General features: G+C 36.0%; 1 protein-coding gene across 1 annotated transcript in view; it reads left to right on the top strand.

The window, feature by feature from the left end:
* The window catches only part of HMCN1 (hemicentin 1), a 434,555-nt gene that overhangs the window by 289,468 nt on the left and 121,164 nt on the right, over positions 1 to 23,923 (top strand). Inside the window, exons 41-48 of the mRNA XM_030818744.1 lie at positions 4,042 to 4,217; positions 8,596 to 8,692; positions 12,803 to 12,925; positions 13,678 to 13,839; positions 15,245 to 15,526; positions 17,088 to 17,255; positions 21,670 to 21,783; positions 22,330 to 22,416. Of these exons, the coding sequence (XP_030674604.1) occupies positions 4,042 to 4,217; positions 8,596 to 8,692; positions 12,803 to 12,925; positions 13,678 to 13,839; positions 15,245 to 15,526; positions 17,088 to 17,255; positions 21,670 to 21,783; positions 22,330 to 22,416 (1,209 nt within the window). The remainder of the gene's footprint in view (positions 1 to 4,041; positions 4,218 to 8,595; positions 8,693 to 12,802; positions 12,926 to 13,677; positions 13,840 to 15,244; positions 15,527 to 17,087; positions 17,256 to 21,669; positions 21,784 to 22,329; positions 22,417 to 23,923) is intronic.

The raw sequence follows: 23,923 nt of genomic DNA, 5'->3' as shown, positions 1-23,923 counted from the left end.
AAAGGGAATGCCTGATCGCATCACAGAAGAGCCCCAGAAGAAAGTTGGGGCCTCTTGATCTCCATTTATATATTATGCTTGTCAGCCCACATTCCAGTATACCTTTACATTCAGAACTCTTTTAGACTTTTTTCTGTGGCTTATTTGCATTATATTCCTTAGTTCATGGAATAATGAAATTATTTCTTTTATGACCTCTTGAAGAGTTTCTGTTTAATGCAGAATGCAAGCCTTCTCCTTAAAGTCCTACCTCACTTGCAAATAATTTATTCCTTTTGGAAATACATTACCTTTTTAAAAAATTTTACCTCCAGACAATGTGGACCGTGTTGTCTTCTAAGTTGGCCAATTTAAATGTATTGATCACAAATAACATATATTGTTATATAATTTTTTAGTAAAAATACCCCTTGTTACAACATGGATATCATACATATCTAATGAAAGTAGAAGTTTTAGTTGGCATGGGTACACTAGCAAAGTGTTCTCTGTGTTCCCTTTCTTTTCTGTTGCTCCTGCAATTGACACGAGTTCATATCCGGCCTCCAGATTTGCTTAGGTGTTTGAGGTAACAGATAGGTCTATAATGCCCAACCCCAGGAATTTTAACTTCTTCCCTGAATTGAGTCGCTTTTATGCTTTATGAAGAACTGGAAAGTTTCTATTCTAAAATATCCTTTGAAACTGATTCATCAATCAGTCTAAGTATGTAACACAATAGTTCTTCAGTCATTAGGAAGCAAGTAGAGGGGTGACATTGGTATTGACTGGGTTTTAGTCAACACAGAAATCTGAGATGGTCTCCTTACATTTCTACACTGGCTAGTGTCAAGGTGAACCTGGGAGATGATAAAAGAGTTGATATTTTCCAGGAATTACAGAAACATGTATCACTGTTCCTTATCATTTGCTAAGATACTTCTATACTACTTTCTTAGGCTGAAAATCAGGATCTTTCTCTGAAATAAAAGTCAAATGGCTAGCTGATAGATATGTTTTGGAGTGTTTATATGTGTTTAACCATTGAAATATACATGCAGCAAGCTGCTGAAAAAGTGTAAAATTAAAACAGGTTTTTAATCTAAAATCAGTTTCCAGTCTGTATTCACTATTAGTATTATTTCCATAAATTATATTTTTATATTTGTAGTAGTAACCTTGGTGATGTGTGTCTAATTAGAGCCTAATGAATGTTAATTCCCAGAGATAAATCACCTTCAGATTTACATTGTGGGGTATGGTGTTGGGGGGTGGAATAGGGGAAGTAGATAGTAGGCAAAATTGCTTTTCCTACAATTATGAGTAGTTCATTAAAATTTTTCTCCCTGGTATAATTCAGAGTATGTTTTGCCATACCCTGAGATATTGAAACAAGGTAATTGAGTTTTTAAAGATTTGGATTCACGTAGTACCTTTTCTTTAAACTTAAGCTCAGAGAACTTTCCTGGAGATCACACATTCTTCAGCTTCCCAGCAACGACAACCCTATGGCAACTCTGATTTTAGTAATTAAATTTAACAAGCATAATGCTTAGGATGAGAAACAGGTCCAGAACACATCCCTTCCTAAGCAACATAACCACAAAGCAAAATAGGGATAACATCTTAGGAAGCTGAGGATCTAAAGGGTAGAACTCTTGTTCTCATCTCAGACTAAACAAAAAGTTGGAAATGAGAGACAGGACAGAAAAAAAAATACATGTTTTGGTAATATATATCCTCGGCTATAATTAGATTTGCTTCAATTTTTGTCCCTTAAACAAATACTCCATTGTTTTTGCATTTTTTCCTCTCATTTAAAAAATCTGGTTTCCTTTTGAACTTGATTCAACTCATTTAATGTAAAAAAAGTAACTGAAGGAAAATATATTTGGAAATGAATTAGCATTCTGTAGTCTTGAATTGTTTCCGGCTTTCACTTCTGCCGTCATAATGAACTCATGCTCTTTTGTGGATTCTACAAATAATCTAAGACAAACATATTTTTATACAGTTATGGTTCTTTTTTATTCAATGAGGTGAAACTTTACCTAAAATGCTGTGAAATCAGCTATTCTATTTTGGGCTTCCTGAGTGCTCGGACTTGTGAATCTGTTTTCATGGCATCTTTAGAAAGTGGCACTAATTAGGCCAGGTGCAGTGGCTCATGCCTATAATCCCAGCACTTTGGGAGGCCGAGGTGGGTGGATCGCCTGAGGTCAGGAGTTTGAGACCAGCCTGGCCAACATGGTGAAACCCCGTCTCTACTAAAAATACAACAGCAACAAAAAAATTAGCCAGGCATGGTGGCACATGCCTGTAATCCCAGCTACCTGGAAGGCTGAGACAGGAGAATTGCGTGAACCCAGGAGGCGAATGTTGCAGTGAGCCGAGATCGTGCCATTGCACTCCAGCCTGGGCAACAAGAGTGAAACATCTTCTCAAAAAAGAAAAAGGAAAGAAAGTGGCATTAATTGTGCTCACTTTGCTATTTTTATAGTAGTTTTAGTCTCAAACAGAATAATCATGTATCTTTTATCGAATGTGTTACACATCGAAAATAATGTCAGTGTTTTCTGTTTCTCACAGATTACTTTAACCTTATCGAGAGCCAGATGTCTGTGTGTGCTACTAAATTTAGCAGGAGGAATGAAGGAACATCATGAATCCCTGCACAAATGCTCCATTGGTCAATCTCAGCCATTGTGCAGTGTGTTTCTTCCTTTAGCATCAATTTCTTTGAGTTTAACATAAGTCCTGCACCCCAAAATAGTGCATGAAAGTGCTCTTTAGTTCATACCCTTTCCCTCTGTAGCAGACATGGTAACAGAGAAACCTCATGGTTACGGAGGCACAATACTACGACTGTAGTCAAAGTCTCTTGCCTTCATTATCTTGCCACATGCTGGTGGAGTATCAAGCCTGAAACAATGGCTGATAGACTATGATAATATTTTTACCACAAAAATCTTGTTTCCACCAAAACATTTTAGTACAACTTAACCTTTTTTTGTAACTAAAAAAATGCTACAAATATGGCAAATTTTCTACAGCCCTGCATAGTGATGGGGTTTCGTGAGAAATGGCCAAGGAAATTCCCCTCTGTGCTTTATTGGAGTGTAACAGGCCCAATTTCATCATTGGTTTGTGTTTCTGAATTATTATACATACAGGCCTGAAAGAGTCCTTGAGAAGTTATGGAGCCCACCCTCTCATTCTTGGCAGGACTGTACCTAAACCATCTAAGATAAATGATTGTTTACTCTATTCTTTAATACACCCAAGGGAAAGAGATTCCTTAAACTTTTCAGAAAACACATTTCAGCATCTAACAAGCCTTATATAGCCAGGGAATCCTAATTTTAATCTCATTAAAATTTCTACTCATTCCTCTTCTTATGTAATTGTGAGTATGTTGTACAGCTGGTCATTGAATTGATTTGTTCTTTAGAAAGTTGACAAAGCATCATGGAAAACCAAAAAGAACACTAAACTGCAAGTCAGAAGGCTCCTAGCTTTACCATCAGTTAGTCATATTATTTTGCACAAGGTATTATCTGACACCAATTTTATGTTTTGCACACTGTGAGATGGGAATCGATGAGCTCTATGATATCCTCCAACTATTTTTTAATGTTGCCTCTGTGACTATGACATTTATTTCTTTTGCAAAAATTACAAATAAATATTGAATGTGTATTCACTCTTAGCTTATTATTGTTTCTAAAATATTTCGTGAGTGATTGGTTACCTTGAAAACCTTAAGCAGTAACATCTAGTTTTAGAAGTTTCTTAATTGGGCATTTGATGAGAACTTCCCATTCTAAAAGTTTTTTAAATAAGAAGTTAGTGAGAAATATTTTTCAACGAGAATACACCAATCAGTGATTTATTAGTACTTGATTCTGAACCAAGTGATGCAAAGAGGGTGTGTTAGAATGATTGTGATCCTATATCTTTAAAAGAACCAATAAAGGTATTCAATATATGTCCTGATAATTAATGAATATAGACAGTGTGCTGGCCTATTTTATCCTGAAAGAAAACCCATCTTTCATGTAGTTCCACCAAATATTATGGGAGAAGAACAGAATGTCTCTGTCCTCATTAGCCAAGCTGTGGAATTACTATGTCAAAGTGATGCTATTCCCCCACCTACTCTTACTTGGTTAAAAGATGGCCACCCCTTGCTGAAGAAACCAGGCCTCAGTATATCTGAAAATGGAAGTGTGTTAAAGGTAAGGATATGGATTCATTTATTTTACCTTATGTTATTATAAGTTCATGGTTTTGGTATTACCCTATTTAGCGTGACTGTCTTTTACAAGTGTTGGACTAATTTTCTCTTACAAAATTCTAGGAATCCTTTTATTGATGAGGTTTGTAATATTTTTAAATTTTTTGTTTAGTGAGATTTAAGTATTTGTCATGCATATCCAGAAATCCCAAAAAATGCTTCCAGGAAAATATCATAGAAATAATCCAAGGTGTGCCTCACCTTCAGTCTTCCAGCCAATCACCAAGTGACCATTTTAGGTGCTCTGGACGAAGATGCAAAAAAGTCATGGTGACTCACACCTATGATCCCAACACTTTGGGAGGCCAAGGTGGGCGGACCACTTGAGGTCAGGAGTTCGAGACCAGCCCAGCCAACATGGTGAAACTCTGTCTCTATTAAAAATAAAAAAATTAGCCCGACGTGGTGACATGCACTGGTAATCCCAGCTACTTGGGAGGCTGAGGCAAGAGAACTGCCTGAACCCGGGAGGTGGAGGTTGCAGTGAGCCAAGATCACACCACTGCACTTCAGCCTGGGTGACAGAGCAAGACTTTGTCTCAAACAACAAAAAAAGTGCAAAAGAGCATGACACACTTCACGTCCTTGATGTCTTCCAGTCTCATGTAAATACATAACAAATTAACAATTTAGTTGAAAAATGCAACGAGTACTGTAAGTCTGAGTCAATTACCAAGTGGATGGTACAGATAACACATTTTGGGGGGTGGCAAAAGGTGAGGCTCTGGTTGCCAGGATTAGTGTTGAAAGACTCGTGTTTTAACAGTAGATGAGACAAAAGGCAAGGGAAGCAAGTCAGCTAGTTTGGCTGGAACAGATAATTTAACAAATGAATGTTTGGAAATAATGTTGAAAAGGTTGATTTGAATGAAATACAGTGTGACATTGAAAGTCATCCTAAGGAATTCGGATTCAGGAGGACAGAAGACCACCGAATGTTTATAACACTCTCATAATAACCCAACAGAGAAATCAAAAGATCAGGTAAGTAATCTGCCCACAGTTACTGAAAGACAGAAATTGGATTAGAACACCGGGAGTATGGCTTCAGAACCCATACTACTAACCACCACATAGCCTCTTGCTAAAGGAATGTTTATTACTGATAAACAAAGAGAGTCTTGAGAAATAGATGACAGGCAGTAAGCTGGGCAGCTTACCTAAGGAAGACAGAAGCATGGGTGTGAGTGAAAGGGAGCATGAAGGAGTATGTTACAGGCAAAGGATGGAGATCTTAGGAATTATGATTCTATAATAATGGAGCTGAGTGAGAAAGAAAAGACCAGAATCACTGCTGAATGAAAGAGGGATGAGCTAATTGAACTACACATGAAAAAAAAAGAAGAAGAAAAGGCATTGCCCATTCTCAGGGTCAGAGCCCAGCATTCTAGAAAGCATCTAGTGAAGTTCTCAAACCTTAACTCTGACCAAATGACAGAGGGAGACAATTGCATGAATGCAAATCTCAGTGAGTACAGAAGTTTGTCCCATTGAGGGGTTTAGGGAGAAGATCAGAGGAATGAAAACTTCTATGGAATGCAATCCTAATTAGTCAGTTAAAAGTATCTTACCTATGTGCTACCATTCACACACATCTCTAACAAAATCAAGTAATAGAATCTTACCATTTTGTTTTGCGTGGTACACACTAGGTGCTCAGTAAATATTAATCCCTCCTCTCTATTATTCCCTCCCTGACTCTTTCTATGAGACATGCAGGCCTGTGCATACTGACTTTAAGGACTTGGAACCCCATATCTGAGTGAGCCTGCCACGAATTTGTGACTCTGAGCAAAGATCTCTTAATTGATTGAGTTTCCTTATCTGTAAAATGAGAAGGTTGGATTTTATGTCCTCTTTCAAGCCTAATATTACTTGGTTCTCCATGTGTGTTTTTAGCTAATTCCAGCTCTATTGTTCACACAATAATTAATTATTGATTAATAAGTGTTTATTGACCGGCTTCTGTGCACCCCTGCTAAGCTAAGTGCTTCAAGTGATCACTCTAACTTCAGCGATCATTGACTGTTTTAGAAATTATTATTATTATATTTTTTACGTTTGTTGGTTCACTTTTATTATTCAATGCAAAATCTTTTAAACTGGCTGTTTGTGGTTTAAATACATTTCTCAAATTTCATGTATTGGAAACCTAATTTCCAAATTCATACGTTGATTGGAGGTGGAGCCTTTTGGATGCAATTAGCATTAGGTAAGTTCATAAGGCTGGCGCCTCCATGATGGGACTAGCAACGTTATTAAAAGAGAGAGATTTGAGCTGATATGCATGTGTTTGCTCTCTTGCCATGAAATGATCTTCACCAGATACTGGTGCTGTGGTTTTGGATTTTCCAGTCTCCAGAACTGTAAAACATAAATTTATTTTTATTTTTATTTATTTTATTTTATTTTGTTATTATACTTTAGGTTTTAGGGCACATGTGCACAATGTGCAGGTTTGTTACATATGTATCCATGTGCCATGTTGGTGTGCTGCACCCATTAACTCGTCATTTAGCATTAGGTATATCTCCTAATGCTGTCCCTCCCCCCTCCCCCCACCCCACAACAGTCCCCGGAGTATGATGTTCCCTTTCCTGTGTCCATGAGTTCTCATTGTTCAATTCCCACCTATGAGTGAGAACATGCGGTGTTTGGTTTTTTGTCCTTGTGATAGTTTACTGAGAATGATGGTTTCCAGTTTCATCCATGTCCCTACAAAGGACATGAACTCATCATTTTTTATGGCTGCATAGTATTCCATGGTGTATATGTGCCACATTTTCTTAATCCAGTCTATCATTGTTGGACATTTGGGTTGGTTCCAAGTCTTTGCTATTGTGAATAGTGCCCAATAAACATACATGTGCATGTGTCTTTATAGCAGCATGATTTATAGTCCTTTGGGTATATACCCAGTAATGGGATGGCTCGGTCAAATGGTATTTCTAGTTCTAGATCCCTGAGGAATCGCCACACTGACTTCCACAATGGTTGAACTAGTTTACAGTCCCACCAACAGTGTAAAAGTGTTCCTATTTCTCCACATCCTCTCCAGCACCTGTTGTTTCCTGACTTTTTAATGATGGCCATTCTAACTGGTGTGAGATGGTATCTCATTGTGGTTTTGATTTGCATTTCTCTGATGGCCAGTGATGATGAGCATTTTTTTCATGTGTTTTTTGGCTGCATAAATGTCTTCTTTTGAGAAGTGTCTGTTCATGTCCTTTGCCCACTTTTTGATGGGGTTGTTTGTTTTCTTCTTGTAAGTTTGTTTGAGTTCATTGTAGATTCTGGATATTAGCTCTTTAAAACCCTAGAAGAAAACCTAGGCAATACCATGCAGGACATAGGCGTGGGCAAGGACTTCATGTCTAAAACACCAAAAGCAATGGCAACAAAAGCCAAAATTGACAAATGGGATCTGATTAAACTAAAGAGCTTCTGCACAGCAAAAGAAACTACCATCAGAGTGAACAGGCAACCTACAGAATGGGAGAAAATTTTTGCAACCTACTCATCTGTTTTAGAAATTATTGATTGCAAAGTTAGTTGGCAATAAGTCACATACTGCTTGTTGTATCTTTTGTATTATCTTGTGTTATTACTTATATATTATTTATTAAATTCTTTATGTTCACATCCTGTATTCTCAACTAGATTGCAAACTTAAATCAGAAACCATATGTGACATTGTATCTCTTTATATCTTCTACCTACAGTACCTAGTACAAGGGTTGTAATAACTGCAGATGGTCAATGGATGAATGAGCATTGATGCATGTTGTACATAAATACATGAAAAATACTTACTGATACTAATTCATCTGCCAAGCACCAAACTGGGTACTAGGAGAATGAGGCTAATGTAATATAATACTTAGTTTAAAGAAGCTTACAAACCCAGCATGGGAGAAAGATCCATGTAATATTATTGGTCTCAAGAATAAGACTGTTATTTTACTGGACAGTTTCCTGGATGTATAAGGATTTCATATTTTAAAGTCTTAAATGACTTTATCAGAAATTGTACCTTTTTGTTATTTTTTTCTGAGTTGTATTTAAAACACTGTTCTAGACCCTCAACCCCTAATATAAACCAAATTAAAATAAGGTATGGCATAGATGAAAATGGTTGAATCTTGTTGTGTTGAAACTGGGTGGTGGGTATATGGCCATTTATATTGCTATTTTCCCTATTTTTTATATGTATGTGAATCTTCAGAACAAAAATAAGAAATAGATCACAAATAGTATTAATAAAAAAAAAACCCAAGTGAAATAGAGACTGTGATTTCAAAGGATGATTTTGTTTTCAGATTGAAGATGCTCAGGTTCAAGACACTGGTCGTTACACTTGTGAAGCAACAAATGTTGCTGGAAAAACTGAAAAAAACTACAATGTCAACATTTGGGGTAAGTGTAATCAGCTCTTGAAAGCAAATAATGCAGCTGTGGTTTTTGTGTCACTTAAAATGACATTCATCCATGTAACTGAAACTGATTATAATAGGTAAATGAACAACAATTAGTACATTTACATGGTGCTGAACTGTCCTGTGTATCAGTTAATATAACTACTTCGAGAGCAACTCTAGATGAACTTTCTTGTAACTTGGATGTTGAAGTATTCTCCTCATCTGCCTGAGTAGTAATATGCCCTTTGTCTTCCACAGCCAGCATCTTGTAATGATTGGGCCTTCTCTAGTAACTATTGGTGGGTTCGTCAGTGGAAAGAAAATAAGCCAAAAGGCCAAATTATATATATGAACTGTGTGTATGTGAGAGAAAGAACATGGGCGCTTGCGTGGTGGGAGATAGGATTACTATGATAATCAGGGAGAAAAGCTATTCTAAGTTGAAATTTTACCATTTGTTACTAATTAAGGTAATTCTTATAAATAGTCACAACTTGAGTCTCAGCTGTGGCTATCAGCTAAAAAGCATTCCCATTTCCAGTATACTCACCTGTATTTCACATACTTTAAAAAACTCATTTATAACTTATTCACTTGTGTGGTGGGAGATGGGATTACTATAATAACCAGGGAGAAAAGTTATTGTTATTCTCAGTTGAAATTTTACCATTTGTTACTAATTAAGATAATTCTTACAGTCACAACTTTTGCCTCAGCTGTGGCTATCAGCTAACAAGCATTCCTATTTCCAGTACATTCACCTGTAATTTACATACTTTAAAAAACTCATAACTTAATAAGCACGCCTTGTTTTAACTGTATTTGTTTAAACTTTTTAATTATTGAGATTATAAGCTGAATTTACCTATGATTTATAGTTTATTCACATATTTTTAAATAAAAATAAAACTAGATGAAATAACTTTATTCCAATGGAGAACAAATACTTTTTAAAATTTTGAAAGCATGCACTGATGTAGAAAATGACTTATTAATAAATGACTATCATTTTTTAAAAATCCTTCAGGCAGGTTATGAGAAATGCTATTATACACCCTGTAAAAATTTACTATTAAATAGTAGAAGTTACTATATGGCAAATTTATATTCATTACATACTACTTATATGTCATTAACTTCTGTTCCTGCCTCTTTTCACCCCTTTTCCCTCTCCATTTTCCCTTCCCTTCCGTCCTAATTTCTTTCAAATGGGAAAAATATTAATTATTTATATCTAGTTCATTTATTTAATAATTTATTTAATATTTATAGCTAGTTCCCAATATGGACAAGACACTAGGCTAAGTGTTATCAAGTAAAGATGAGAAAAAAAGAGAGAAAAAAGAAAAATTAGGAGTGATGATCAATTAGAAACTGAGGTGAAGAATTCCTTTTTCATATGCAATATTTGAGGTACCTGTGGACTATGTGAAGCTGTCCTCCCTGCAGCCAGAAATACAAGCTTATCATTTAGGCGAGATAAGAGTTAAAAACATAAGGTTGCAATGAAATCACTTGGAGAAGGTAAAAAGAATGTATACAGAAGAGTACTAGATAGGATGGCTCTCAGGTGTACCATATAAGAAGAGAGCTAGTAAAAGAGACTCTAGATAAGAAGCTGAGAAGGAAGAGCCTAAGAGGTCAGAGGAAAATCCAGTAAAAAAAATGCGTCATGGAAACTGACGACAGTGTTGTTCTCAGAAGAACGCAATGAGTAAGTTTGATATGGATGAATGGATGGGTGAATGAGTAATATTATATATTGCACAAGAGTCAAATTAGTCGTAAACTAAAAAACATACTTTACAAATATGCAGACCAGTACCTCTTAAAGAAAAGCAATGCAATAGTGGAAAGCAGAATGCAGTAGATTATAAGAATGAATGATAAGGGAAAAAGTTGAGACATCAAAGATAGATTCACTTTAAAAGTACTTACATTATGCTTCCATCTTCTAGGCGCTATGCCATGTGTGGACATAGAGCAATTAGTGAGAAAGACAAGGATGTTGTTCTCACAGAACTTATAGTTGGCTGGTGGAGAAATATCTTTAAATAGTCAAAATTAAAATTAAACCTCCTAAGAGCTATCATAGGTGGTTATGTGGAAAAACGTATGAGACACGTTTAACTGAGCCCTTAAGGATGAGTAGGCATTAACTCTGTGAAGAGGGAAAAGCAATGCAAAGCCCTGGAAAACACTGTCTGTATTCAATGAGCTTAATATCATTCACTATGGAGCCTAGTGTGATGCAAGGAGAGAGAGGAGATAATAGATAAAAAGGTAAAAATAGGTGTATTGAAGAAGGCCTTTTAAATCAATTTAAAAAGTATAGATTTGATTCTAAAGGTGATAGAATAAACTAAAGGGATTTAAAGAAGGACCGGATGCTCAGGTCTGTATTTTAGAAGAAAGCAGACATATTTAAGAAGTTGAATCAACATGATTAAGTTGATTAGATTAAGATGTGTGGAAACAAGACGCGTAAAGGAGGGATGTCCGTGTCCTTCCCTCAGAGAAGGAACAAAGAGGGTTGAGTTCAGTTTTGGGCAAGTCAAGTTTGACAATGCTTCTAAGGCAACCAACTTGAGATGTTAAGTAGTTAGTTGGATATTAAAGTCTAGACCTCAGAGAGGGTCTCCATTACAGATATAGCTTTTCAAGTATTTGTATTAATGGAAGCCATGGGGGTAGAGAAGGGTGGAGTTTAGAACGGAGATCATAAATTTATAGTAGTGGCAGTCTATGTAATTGTATCATTTTCATCTGGAGCTTTCAGTTTGTGGTATCAGTGACAAACAGAGTAAACTGTAGGACTCATCCACAGTAAGGGTGTTGACAAATAAGAAGGTAAAAGGTATAAAGTAGTTGAGAATATTGACAAATATTGATTATGAAATCTAAGCTGAGTAGAGAAGTCAGTAAACAGAAGAATAGGCAGCTGGATAGGGGGACTTCTAAGAAGTGAAAGCACTTGAGATTCAATTAAGTCAATGGGAATTGACTTGAGAATTGGGAATAATTAAGTGAGAGCAGAAAGAACAGAGAAGTTGTCAGAGGCCTAAACTTATAAACTTACAGGAGAAATGTTCTAGATGATGGGAAGGGCTATGGTATGGCTTCTGATGGAAAATGGGATGGGTAGATCAATAACTGAGTAGACAGAGTATTTAGACTGGTTATACATGTGGATGCTGGGTTCATACAGAATGATGGCAGGGCTTAGTATGAAAAGTGTAAGAACACATATCAAACTCTTCAGTGAATAAAGGAAGAATGACAGGTTTACAGATGGGAAAAAAAAAGAGAGAGAGAGAGAGAAATAAATTGGTTATATGAGCCTCAAAGGAATAGGGGCTTTTACATGGGATGGTTGAACAATGACTGGAAGCCACACTAAGGGTGGAGGAGGATTCTCCCACTCCTCAACTCTCAGGAGCTTAGAAGAACAAGCCATCTACCAGCTGACAGTCCTGCAGCCAAAGAAGTGTCCTTAAGGAGAGTTCATCCAGAAACTGCAGACTCCAGCGCCTTTGAGAAAATCATGGGTAGTCAGTATTCACTTCGAAGGTTCCAGAGAGAAGCTGTAGGCCAGTAGAGAAGCAGACTGTGCAATCTGAAATAGGCAATATGTCCTTTCTTTAGATGAAACCCCTTTCCTCTGTTCTTTAGTATATGTTATATGCCTTATGTTTCCAGTTCTGTTCACTATTTGAGATATCAAAGCTAGCTAGGCAACAGTGACTGGGCTAAGTTTAAACTTGGTAGATACTTTAGCTTTTTGATGCAAGGTGTCTAAATATCTTGCATCAAATATACATTTTCTAATAGCTATATGAGCTAATATATTTTATAAGTTATAATTAAGTAGCTTCTTTTTATGCCATTCTGAATATTTTGATAAATTTATATCTGTGTACATGGGAAGTCTGTTATTAGCTATTTATGCTATATCTTACAGGTGACTTTTAATTTGATGTTGATGTCAACCTCATATGTCAATTTCTTCCTTGTGTCATTTGAGTAGAAGACTTTTATCTTACATGTAAACTGTTAGGAAAATTATATATGAAATGAGTGGAAAAATCATATTTTTATTTTTTTCCAGTCCCCCCAAATATTGGTGGTTCTGATGAACTTACTCAACTTACAGTCATTGAAGGGAATCTCATTAGTCTGTTGTGTGAATCAAGTGGTATTCCACCCCCAAATCTCATTTGGAAGAAGAAAGGTCAGTTTTTATCCTTGAAATTTATAAAATTAAATGAAAATATAAGATGGATATTGATTTCATTTGACAAATGTGTTAGATTATAAACAAATTTTCCTGGGGTTTGCATACTAAATGCTAGACAGCAAAATTGCTTTATATTAAATGTGCAACATGTGATACTTCTACACTTCCCAGTGAAATTTTTTATTTTTAAGACTGTTAACTCCTCCCTAGAAAAAAAAATAATTTTCTGCATTAATTGATTATTTTTTACTCAAATGCATTATAGGGCAGCTATAAACATCAAGAATCCACCATTCAGGAACTATATTTTCTTCTTTAAAATGAGTTTTAAACTTTCTGGGTGATTGGTTCAGTCGTACCCCAAACCTCAGCATCACACAATAGATCTACGTAATAAACCTGCATTTATGCCTCCTAAATATAAAATAAAAGTTGATATTAAAAAGTAACATTTTTCTGTTTGTGACAGTTTTCAATATACATTAAGACTGAATTCTGCGTTTGACCAGATTTTCAATTCATTTATCAACAACTCCTTAAGCCCACTAAGTGGCAGAAAGATCATTTAAATTTTCAGTTCATTTAAATATTACTGCTCCTTCATTTTACACACTAGGGCAGGATTCTTTTACAGTGTCATTTGCCTTTTATATACTTGAACTGAGTAAACAAGTATCATACTTGGCAATGTATACAAAATGCTTTACATTTCTGCCTCATATTCTGCCGTTTGGACTTCTTTGCAGGCTCTCCAGTGCTGACTGATTCCATGGGGCGAGTTAGAATTTTATCTGGGGGCAGGCAATTACAAATTTCAATTGCTGAAAAGTCTGATGCAGCACTCTATTCATGTGTGGCGTCGAATGTTGCTGGGACTGCAACGAAAGAATACAATCTGCAAGTTTACAGTAAGTTGTTGATTAGCCAGGCTTTGGCAAAATGTTCTTTTAAATCTTTTCATCCTTCTCATTTACTTTTAAAAATATCTTTAATGTTCATTCAAAATGGTATGGTTGTGACTATCATATGACACACACATTTAAATTGTGCTGACATAACTGGAGAGCAGTTACTTCCTTCTGGCTGTTATTTGGCATTACAGCTGTCCACTCTGCATTAGCTCACCAACGACAGACACATCAATGTGGCTGTAATTTGTTGGGGACAGATAGTGGACACGTAGAGGGGGAAGGGGGAGCATTTTACCATAGGGGATATTTACAATAAGTAAAAACATTTTATTTTAAAGAATGTTTTACTTGTATAAGATCTTAGAGTGCTTAAGATAGTTATATACTCATTTAATCTTCACATGAGCTTTTATATAAGACAAAACTGTAGCCTCCACTTTGTGTATGTGGAAATTTAAGCTCCAAGGGGTTTTGTTGGTTGAACAAGGTCGTGTGGCTCGTGTGTGGTAGGACTGGCACTAGAACACTGGATTACTGACACTGGCCTACTTTTCTTCCCACACGCATATGTATTAGAATTGATCTAATTTTTGTTCCTAGAATCAGTGACACGTGAATTCAGCTTCAAGTAGCAGAATAACTGGTTGTCAGTGGCTTAACCAAGTAAAAGTTCGTGTTCTCACATAATGAGAAAGCAGAGGTTAGCATTGGTCACTGGAGTTGGTCAGTGGCTTAATTGTATCAGCATAGGAGCTCTGGCATTCTACTGGTGCCTCCTTCATGGTCTCAAGATGGTAACTGTTATTGTGGTATCAATTCCACATGGAAGGCAAGAGGAAGGGAAAGGGCTGGTATCTTTCCCTTTTATTAGGAGAGCAAAAAATTTTCCCCAAAATCCCCAGCAGACCTCTGTGTAGGTTTTATACGCCTAAATTCATTCATGTGGTTACCCCAGTTTTCCAACAAGATTGTGAAACCATCTCAGTTTTTCCAACTCATAATGTAAAATGGAGAAGGAATAAAGGAGTTAGTAACAGACATTGGGTTGTAAGCTAGGCTACTATATCTATTTTAAATGAGTATTAGGAAGACTTACATAAGGCAGGGCTACAAGTGATAAGTTAAAATATTTGTATAGCTTCTCAAGAGTGGGAAGTTAGTGAACACAGCAATCTTTACTTACTGTGTCAATAGCTTCATTTTAGGTATGAACCCACGTAAAACATTGGCGAAGAACTCTACCTGTCAGCATAACACCATGTCTGTTAGTCGTGGGTCTTTTCTTTAGTTGTTTATATTTTAACATAAAAATATATTTAAGTTTGGCTGATGAAAATTCCTATGTAAGACTTGAAGCAAACATTTCCTCTTTTGTTTCTTTTTATCTTCCTCCAACCCTCAGTTAGACCAACCATAACCAACAGTGGCAGCCACCCTACCGAAATTATTGTGACCCGAGGGAAGAGTATCTCCTTGGAGTGTGAGGTGCAGGGTATTCCTCCACCAACAGTGACCTGGATGAAAGATGGCCGCCCCTTGGTCAAGGCAAAGGGAGTAGAAATACTGGATGAAGGTCACATCCTTCAGCTGAAGAACATTCATGTATCTGACACAGGCCGTTATGTGTGTGTTGCTGTGAATGTAGCAGGAATGACTGACAAAAAATATGACTTAAGCGTCCATGGTAAGTAGAAAGAGGCTCAATATGTCCATTCACTGGCTAATGTAATCTAGCATCCTGGATGGGAGATATAGGCCTCAAGTATTGAAAGTCATTTATTTATAATCCATCATTTTAAACATATATACCTTTTCCCCAGGTCATTCTCATCATTTATCCTTCTATGCCTGACCTCACATTATTTACCTTGCTGAAATAAGCACATATTAGATATTCTTTAAGGAAAGCACACAGTAAAGTAGAAAATTGATGTCTTCAAATGCTTTTGGTCCAATGCTGTCCCAAGTAAAATCTGTTTTTTATGTTTTCCAAATTTGCTGACTTAACTGGGCTTGTATAAATGTAAGTTGCTTAGAATTTACTGACTCATCATCAGTTGAGCATGAGTTATACTGAAGTCAGCTTTAATATTCTAACTCTAATTAATGAGTCATAAATGTCAATAAGAATAGACCAAACATACAAATACACAGGGACAATGACTTAGATGCGTACAATTTGAACTATAATTTTTACAGCTATAGAAACAATGGTAAATTTAATGGACACAAATCTTGTAACTTGAACTCAGTTAAGACATGCATGAAGCTCAGTGTTAATATCCTGTAGTTTGCTGCCAACGTGTGTGCCAAAGCTATAGGAATCACAACACAAAAGGGAAGATGAGTTAATCTTAAGTACTTTTTGTTGGATTACTCTTAATTTTTAGAATTAGATGATTGATTTTTTAGGAAATCTTTTCCTATAAGTAGGTTATGAATCCATATTACGAATTTGCAAGAAAAGATGAGTGATTCATATTCACAGTAGCAAAGACATAGAATCAGCCTAGGTGCTGATTAATAAACGGTGGATTGGATAAAGAAAATGTGGTACATATGCACCATGGAATACTACACAGCCCAAACTCATGTCCTTTACAGCAACATGAATGCAGCCGGAGACCATAATCATAAGTGAATTAATGCAGGAATGGAAAATCAGATGCCTCATGTTCTCACTTATAAGTGGGAACTAAACATTGGGTACTCAAAGACATAAAGATGGCAACAGTAGACACTGGGACTACTGAAGGGGAAGGAGAAAAGGAGGCAGGAGTTCAAAAACTAACTCTTGGGTTCTATGCTTACCACCTAGGTGACAGGATCAATCATACCCCAAGCCTCAGCATCACAGAATATATCCATGTAACAAACCTGCACATGAATCCCCTTAATCTAAAATGAAAGTTGAAATTGCAATTAAAAAAAAGGGGGTGAGTGACTCATACAAAATCACTCACTACTATTGGAATAACAATATGAAAATAATTTACTGCTAAGATTGAGGAAGAAGTGACATTTTTACTTCCAGGGATGTCACACACACACACACACACACACACACACAAACACATAGCTGGTTGTTGTGATTGCTTATTTTGCTTACTGTTCATCAGAAAATGGAAGTCTTATTAACATACACTGCTTAGGATTTGATGTTTGATATACAACATCAGGTATATCAAATGTATATTAGGCAACTAAATATTTCCATTCCCTGTTTGTTTTATTTTGTCTTACAGCTCCTCCAAGCATCATACGAAACCACAGATCACCTGAAAATATTAGTGTGGTAGAAAAGAACTCAGTATCCTTGACTTGTGAAGCTTCTGGAATTCCCCTGCCTTCCATAACCTGGTTTAAAGATGGGTGGCCTGTCAGCCTTAGCAATTCTGTGAGGATTCTTTCAGGTATTAGAAATCCTGGTAGCCTTATATTCTTGTTAGCTTCATATGGCTACAATTTCTCCTTAATTTCAAATTGCTCAGTGTTTTTATCATTTTATTTTTTAACCTAGCTGCTTACTGTAATATTCACTAATAATATTAAGAAAAAATATTTAAAAGGACGTAAGAAACTATATGAAAATGGGAAATCTCCAAATATCTCTAGACCCCTTTAAAAAACAAATCTTGTCACTTGCTGATTACTTCAGTCATGGAGATGTCAAAGCATTCATGCTACAATGAGCATCCACCAATTTGAAAATAATTATAGGAAGTGCTGAAATTGAATTCAAAGTCTACAGTGAATCCTAGTATATAAAATACTTCTATAACCAAATATTAATATTTCAATGTATTCATGACTAATCTCAATGATGTTTACATTTCTAAAATGGGATAGTTTCCTGTGAGCTAAGACTTTATTTTCAAGAGATATTGATCATAGTCCTCATATAATTTTGTGGAAAAATCTAAATATCTTGTCATTTGTGGATCAATATAAGCGTAGAGAGAGGCAAGCTGCAGAAATCTGCACTTGGCCCATTTTAGTAATGACTTGGATACAGACTAAGATAATCTTGCCATGTTTTTGATTAATAAAAAGCTTACTTAGAAAAATACCTAATGTGTGATTGAAGGCATCCAAATTCAAACACACCTCATGCTGGAGCTTTTGGATTAAAGCTAACAAGATGAAGGTTAAGTAAGGCTCATGATGGCCCTCTATATAATTATCTAATTATGCTAGTTTATGATCTCTTTGCATTTACGGTCAAACCAGTGATGAACTTATGGTGAAGTATAGCTTCAGAACTCTTAATATGAAAAGATGTCTGAATTGTGTTAGTTTCTCAGTATGCATTAAAATGCAATGTGATTATCAAGACAACAAATGTAATATTTTGCCACATCAATAAACTGTATTTTCTCCAATAAGAAAAGCAAGAGATCGTTTGCACTATAAACTTAGCAGAACTTATCAGAAAGACAAGAAGAAAGGCTTAATGACAGTATTTGCAAAGGAAAATAACTATGATGGGAAATTATCACATAATGATTAATATGTCTGTATTTAACCTGGAAAAATAAATCTTGTGGTGTATTTGGTATATAATCCAAAGTAAATTTAAATATTTGATGAGCCATGGTGTAGAAAGGATTATGTTGTTTTTTTCTAGTTCCAGAGGTTAAAAGTAATGTCAGTATATGGAAGATTCCAGGGATAGATTTGTGTCTGAATATAAACAACTTAAAAGGTTATTTAGCTTGCTTAAAGTCAAGATGAGCTACTTTAAGTGGCAGTAAGCTCCCTTCACCTAAATGTGCTCAAAGTTTACATTACCACTACTGAAGGCATATTCAGAAGATTTTTTTCCTAGTGCTGGAATTAGGTCTAAAAAACCTAAGTTCCCCCTGTTTCTTCCCGATCTTGGTTTATAACTGATAGGAGCTTGATGAAGAATGTACATTACCATTAACCCCATTTATTGTCTGTAATACTCACTATATTTATGATCTCAGACTCTAGTTACTTAACTTTGCTAACTTCAGTTTGATCACTTGTAAAGTGATAATAATAGTATTTGCCTCAGGGTTTTTGTAAGGATGAAATGAGTTATCTAAAACAGTTAACACAGCACTTGCTTCTATGGTAAGCATCCAATACCTATTTCTTGTTATTGTCATAGACAACCTGGTAAAAGGTTTGTGGTCTCCCTGTCCTGGGAAACTTTCCTATGTCCTTACTATGATGTTTTAACTTTGACAGGACTCTCAGTCTCTGTTGATCTTAAGAAATACATACTAATGACAAAGATTGTATTAAAATGTGGTTACTAAAGCCTAAACACATTATCTTCCTGGCTTGAAATTATATTCATCTTTCTGGCTTTTTAAAAAATGTTCAATTGCTAAGAAAGTAGGGACTCTTATTAAATATAGTGAGTGCAGCAAAGCTCCTGGAAGTGAAAAAGGCAAGCTAAAGTGATGTGCTCTAGCTTGTTACAAATTTACAGAAGTGGTGTTTTGGTTTTATTTATCTTTGTTGTGCTTGACTAGCAGCTGGAGATCCCTGAGTGAACACATGATAAGTATTTCACCTTGTGGTGCTGCCAAAGGAGTTATTCAGTTTTACAATCTGAACATGTTGTGTTGTGCAATAGATAAATCAGAATCAAATGAATGGCATATGTCTTGCTTGGTCTTCAGTCTCCTGTACATGCCTATTTCATTAATATTAGTCCTCCTGAGAATTTAAGTATAGCTTTTCTAAAAGCAGTAGTTTGTTGAAGACCCCATCACTGTTATGAAGTTATCTGCCAGAAACAGATCATTGCTATAAAAATTTAATAGGTACAAGAAACGTCTCCATATAAGTATAATTTACTGTCAGAACCCATTTTTGATTTTCACTGGATTAAGTGAGAAGGCCATGAAAAAAAGAGAAAAGGAGGATCATGAAACTTATGAGGCTGACGTTTGTAGAGCCAGCAGTGATTCATAAAAGTTGTATTGCTTTAGTATCTCTCAACTGGAATCATATTATGATCTCACTAATCTGAAGTGACAGTGAGTGCTTGAATCCTTCCCTAATTTACATAAGTTTTTAAAGCATTTTTACTTTTTAAGTAAACAAAATTTCTGTTTACTTAAATTCAATTGGGAAAAAAAGGCTAAATTCAGGTAATTAGCTTTGTTTGTCTAAATAAGATACTACTAAGTTCACCTTTCAGTGGGTTGAGGGTGGGAAGGTTGCTTATAGAAAAAGTTCAATGTCAGAAAACAGATAGAATACTCCTGGGAAACCAGACCCAGGTGAATATTTACATGAAAATTTCATGTTAACCATTACACTGTTTTTAATTCAAATTCAGGGTGCTAAGCAAAAATATACCAGCTAGAAAATTATTACACAATCCAATAAATGACCTACTTTTTTGTTGGACCTTACTCCTCAAATGGTGCCCAGGACTTTGTTCTCTCAGTGTCTCTTAGTTCTCTGCAGGTTTTGTTTCATCTCATTTGTTGGCTCCTCTGCTTTTATCTTTAAATAGAATTTTCCTCCAAATTACACCCCCAGTATATTAGAGTTTCACTTTCAGTCTACATACATTTCTTGGATGAATATTTCTTCAAACAAAATGTTACATAGATGTTCAAAATACAAAAAGAAGCGAAAGCAGTGTATCACTAGGGCATGAAGTGACCCCATAACATTTTATATAATATAGGATTCCATGAAGCTCAATTGAAAGCTGGTACTCTTCATTCTCCTATCTTCCTTATATTAGGTTGGTGCAAAAGTAATTGTGGTTTTTGCCATTGGAAGTGTTGGTAATATATTGATGTCACCCAAATCTGGGTGTCTGGGCTGGTTATCTTTCTGATATTCCCATATTATATGTTCAGTGGAAAACTAGGACTCTTTTCCTAACCATCTGATCACAGGTGTCTTTCTAAGCACAAATCAGATCATGAGCTCTGTTGGTTTATACACTCTATAGTCTTTAGTGAGTGCAATAAAATCTAAATTCCTTAGCATAGCATTCATGGGCCCACACAATCTGGCCATACTCCATCTAGCCTCATTTCTTACCATTTTCTCCACCTGCTCTGCTTTTGATACCACTTCTCACACCTACTTTCTACCTCTATCTCTTCATTCATACTTCACTCACAATAGCATCTGTATTAGTCTGTTTTCATACTACTGTAAAGAAATACTTGAGATTGGGTAATTTATAAAGGAGAGAGGTTTAATTGACTTACATTCTGCATGGCTTGGGAGGCCTCAGGAAACTTAAAATCATGGCAGAAGGGGAAGCAGGCACCTTCTTCACAAGGTGGTAGAAGAGACAGTATGTGAAGGAAGACCTGTCAAATGCTTATGAAACCATCAGATCTTACGGCAACTCACTCACTATCATGAGAACAGCATGGGGGAAACCGCTCCCATGATCCAGTCACCTCCCACCAGGTCCCTACCTTGACATGGGATTATGGGGATTACAATTCGAGATGAGATTTGGGTGGGGACACAGAGACAAACTATATCAGCATCTCTCAAATCGTGTGTTAAAATATACTTAACTTTTAAGATCATATTCAAACATCACCTTCTCTGTGAAACAACATTTCTTGCTTGCTGTCACCTAACATAGCTATTTTTTTAATCTATTGAACTAGAAGATTTTTCTGAACTATTTTGTTTTATATAAGTTTAAAATGTGATTTTAAAAAAAGCTTAACATAAATTCATTTTAAGGGCCTCTAAAGCATACTGATTAAATTTTTACCTAAATTGAGCATCACTTGGATGGCTTATAAAGTTTCATTTTTCTTTTTAAGTCATCTTAAAAAAGATGGTTTGCTTCTGCAGGAGGCAGGATGCTACGGCTGATGCAGACCACAGTGGAAGACGCTGGCCAATATACTTGTGTTGTAAGGAATGCAGCTGGTGAAGAAAGAAAAATCTTTGGGCTTTCAGTATTAGGTACTTATATAGTTTGCAATATCTAGAAAATCTTTAATTGCCTTAAATCCTGGAAGCAGAGTTAAAATTTATTTACCACTTGATCTCATACCTGTGTTATTTAGACCCTGGACTGTGACTCTTGGCAAGAATTCAATATTAGAATTGTTTGGAGGCAATCAGGCAATTGTTTGGGGGAATTAAAATGCCTGTTTTAATTCACAGTTGCTCAACAATATTCTGAGAGGCTGAATGACTTGTTTAATGTGAATACATATTAGAGTTATAGTGGAAGAAATAAAAGTCGAATAAATGTTCTTGGTGATTTGTTGACATTTTTATGCAGACTTAATGATTTACATTACAATAAAATTCATTATAATCGGATTTATGACTTTAAAAGTAGAGTTGATCAAAATAATATTATGACATTCTAGCAATCAAATAATGACTGTGGATTGGGCGATTTGTTTTGAAGGTTATAGCTTAATAAAACCATACATAAATACCTATAAAATAGCAGCTTTGCTGTTAAGAGCTGTTATTTTGTTGTTGTTTTTTTTTTAGTACCACCTCATATTGTGGGTGAAAATACATTGGAAGATGTGAAGGTAAAAGAGAAACAGAGTGTTATGCTGACTTGTGAAGCGACAGGTATGGGCTCAGCTCTCAGACTCTTGGTGCTCCCCCCACTCACTGATAGTCATTGCCTCCACTATATATCTTAAAAAAAATTTTATATATTTAGGGGATACAAGTGCAGTTTTGTTACATGGATATATTGAGTACGGTGAAGTCTCAGTGATGATAAACATTACCCAAGTAGTGTACATTTTACTTATTAGGTAATTTCTCATCTCTCAACCCCTCTCCCACCCTCCCACCCTTCCTAGTCCCCAAGGTCTATTATTTCACTCTCTATGTCCATTTGTACACGTTACTTAGCTCCCATTTATAAGTTAGAACATATGATATTTGACTTTCTGTTTCTGAGTTATTTCACTTAAGATAAAGGCCTCCGGTTCCATTCATATTGCTGCAAAAGATATGATTTCATTCTTTTTATGGATAGGTAGTATTCCATGGAATGTGTGTGTGTATGTGTGTGTGTATGTGTGTGTGTGTGTGTGTATCACATTTTCATTATCCAATCTCTGTTAATGGGCACTTAGGTTGATTCCATATCTTTGCTATTGTGAATAGTGCTCCGGTAAACATACTAATGCAGGTATCTTTTTGTTATGACTTATTTTCATTTGGGTAGATATTGAGTCCCACTATATATTAATCAGTTGAGGAAAAGTCCAGCTACTATAATTGGCATTTGAAATTGAATTCTAGTCCAGTATAGCTGGTAGGAATGTAGGAGGAAATCTTTCAAATTCCGTGGAGACAAAAAGGAAATACCAAAAAGAAAAGGAAGAAAGAGGGAGGGAGAGAAGGAAGGAAGGAAGGAAGGAAGGAAGGAAGGAAGGAAGGAAGGAAGGAAGGAAGGAAGGAGTCTTTTCTTTCAATTCAATAAATCATTCTCTTTTGAAAAATTATTCTGCTTCTACTTACATATATATTTATCTTGCCCTACCTTTTTAAATTTTTGTTTCCTTCCCTGTGTTTGTGCCTTCCTTTTCTTTTCCTTTTTTTCTTAAGTTTCATTTCAAAGAAATAGGTAGGAGTTTTGGTGAAAGAATGGCATTATTTTGTAGTGGGGATTTTCCAAGAACAATATTGTTACCTTTTGTTAGCACGTTTGAATATTACAAAGGGAATATAGAGTAGGAAAAATAAAAATTCTAAAACCAGTTTCACCATCTTTACCAGTAAATTGCTTTCTTGCATATAATAAAAATAAACACATCTCTAAGAGGATATTTTCAAGGCTGTCTTTTTATTGTAGACGGCCTTGCAGTTTTAAAGTAAGAATGAAAGTAGCCCGGCCGGGCGCGGTGGCTCACGTCTGTAATCCCAGCACTTTGGGAGGCAGAGGCAGGTGGATCACGAGGTCAGGAGATCGAGACCATCCTGGCTAACACAGTGAAACCCCGTCTCTACTAAAAATACAAAAAATTAGCCGGGCGTGGTGGTGGGCGCCTATAGTCACAGCTACTCAGGAGGCTGAGGCAGGAGAATGGCGTGAACCTGGGAGGCGGAGCTTGCAGTGAGC

Source organism: Nomascus leucogenys, chromosome 9, assembly GCF_006542625.1.
Source record: "Nomascus leucogenys isolate Asia chromosome 9, Asia_NLE_v1, whole genome shotgun sequence".
Lineage (NCBI taxonomy): Eukaryota > Metazoa > Chordata > Mammalia > Primates > Hylobatidae > Nomascus > Nomascus leucogenys.
The sequence above is the reverse complement of the archived record's forward strand: the minus strand, read 5'-3'. Positions and strand labels throughout refer to the sequence as shown.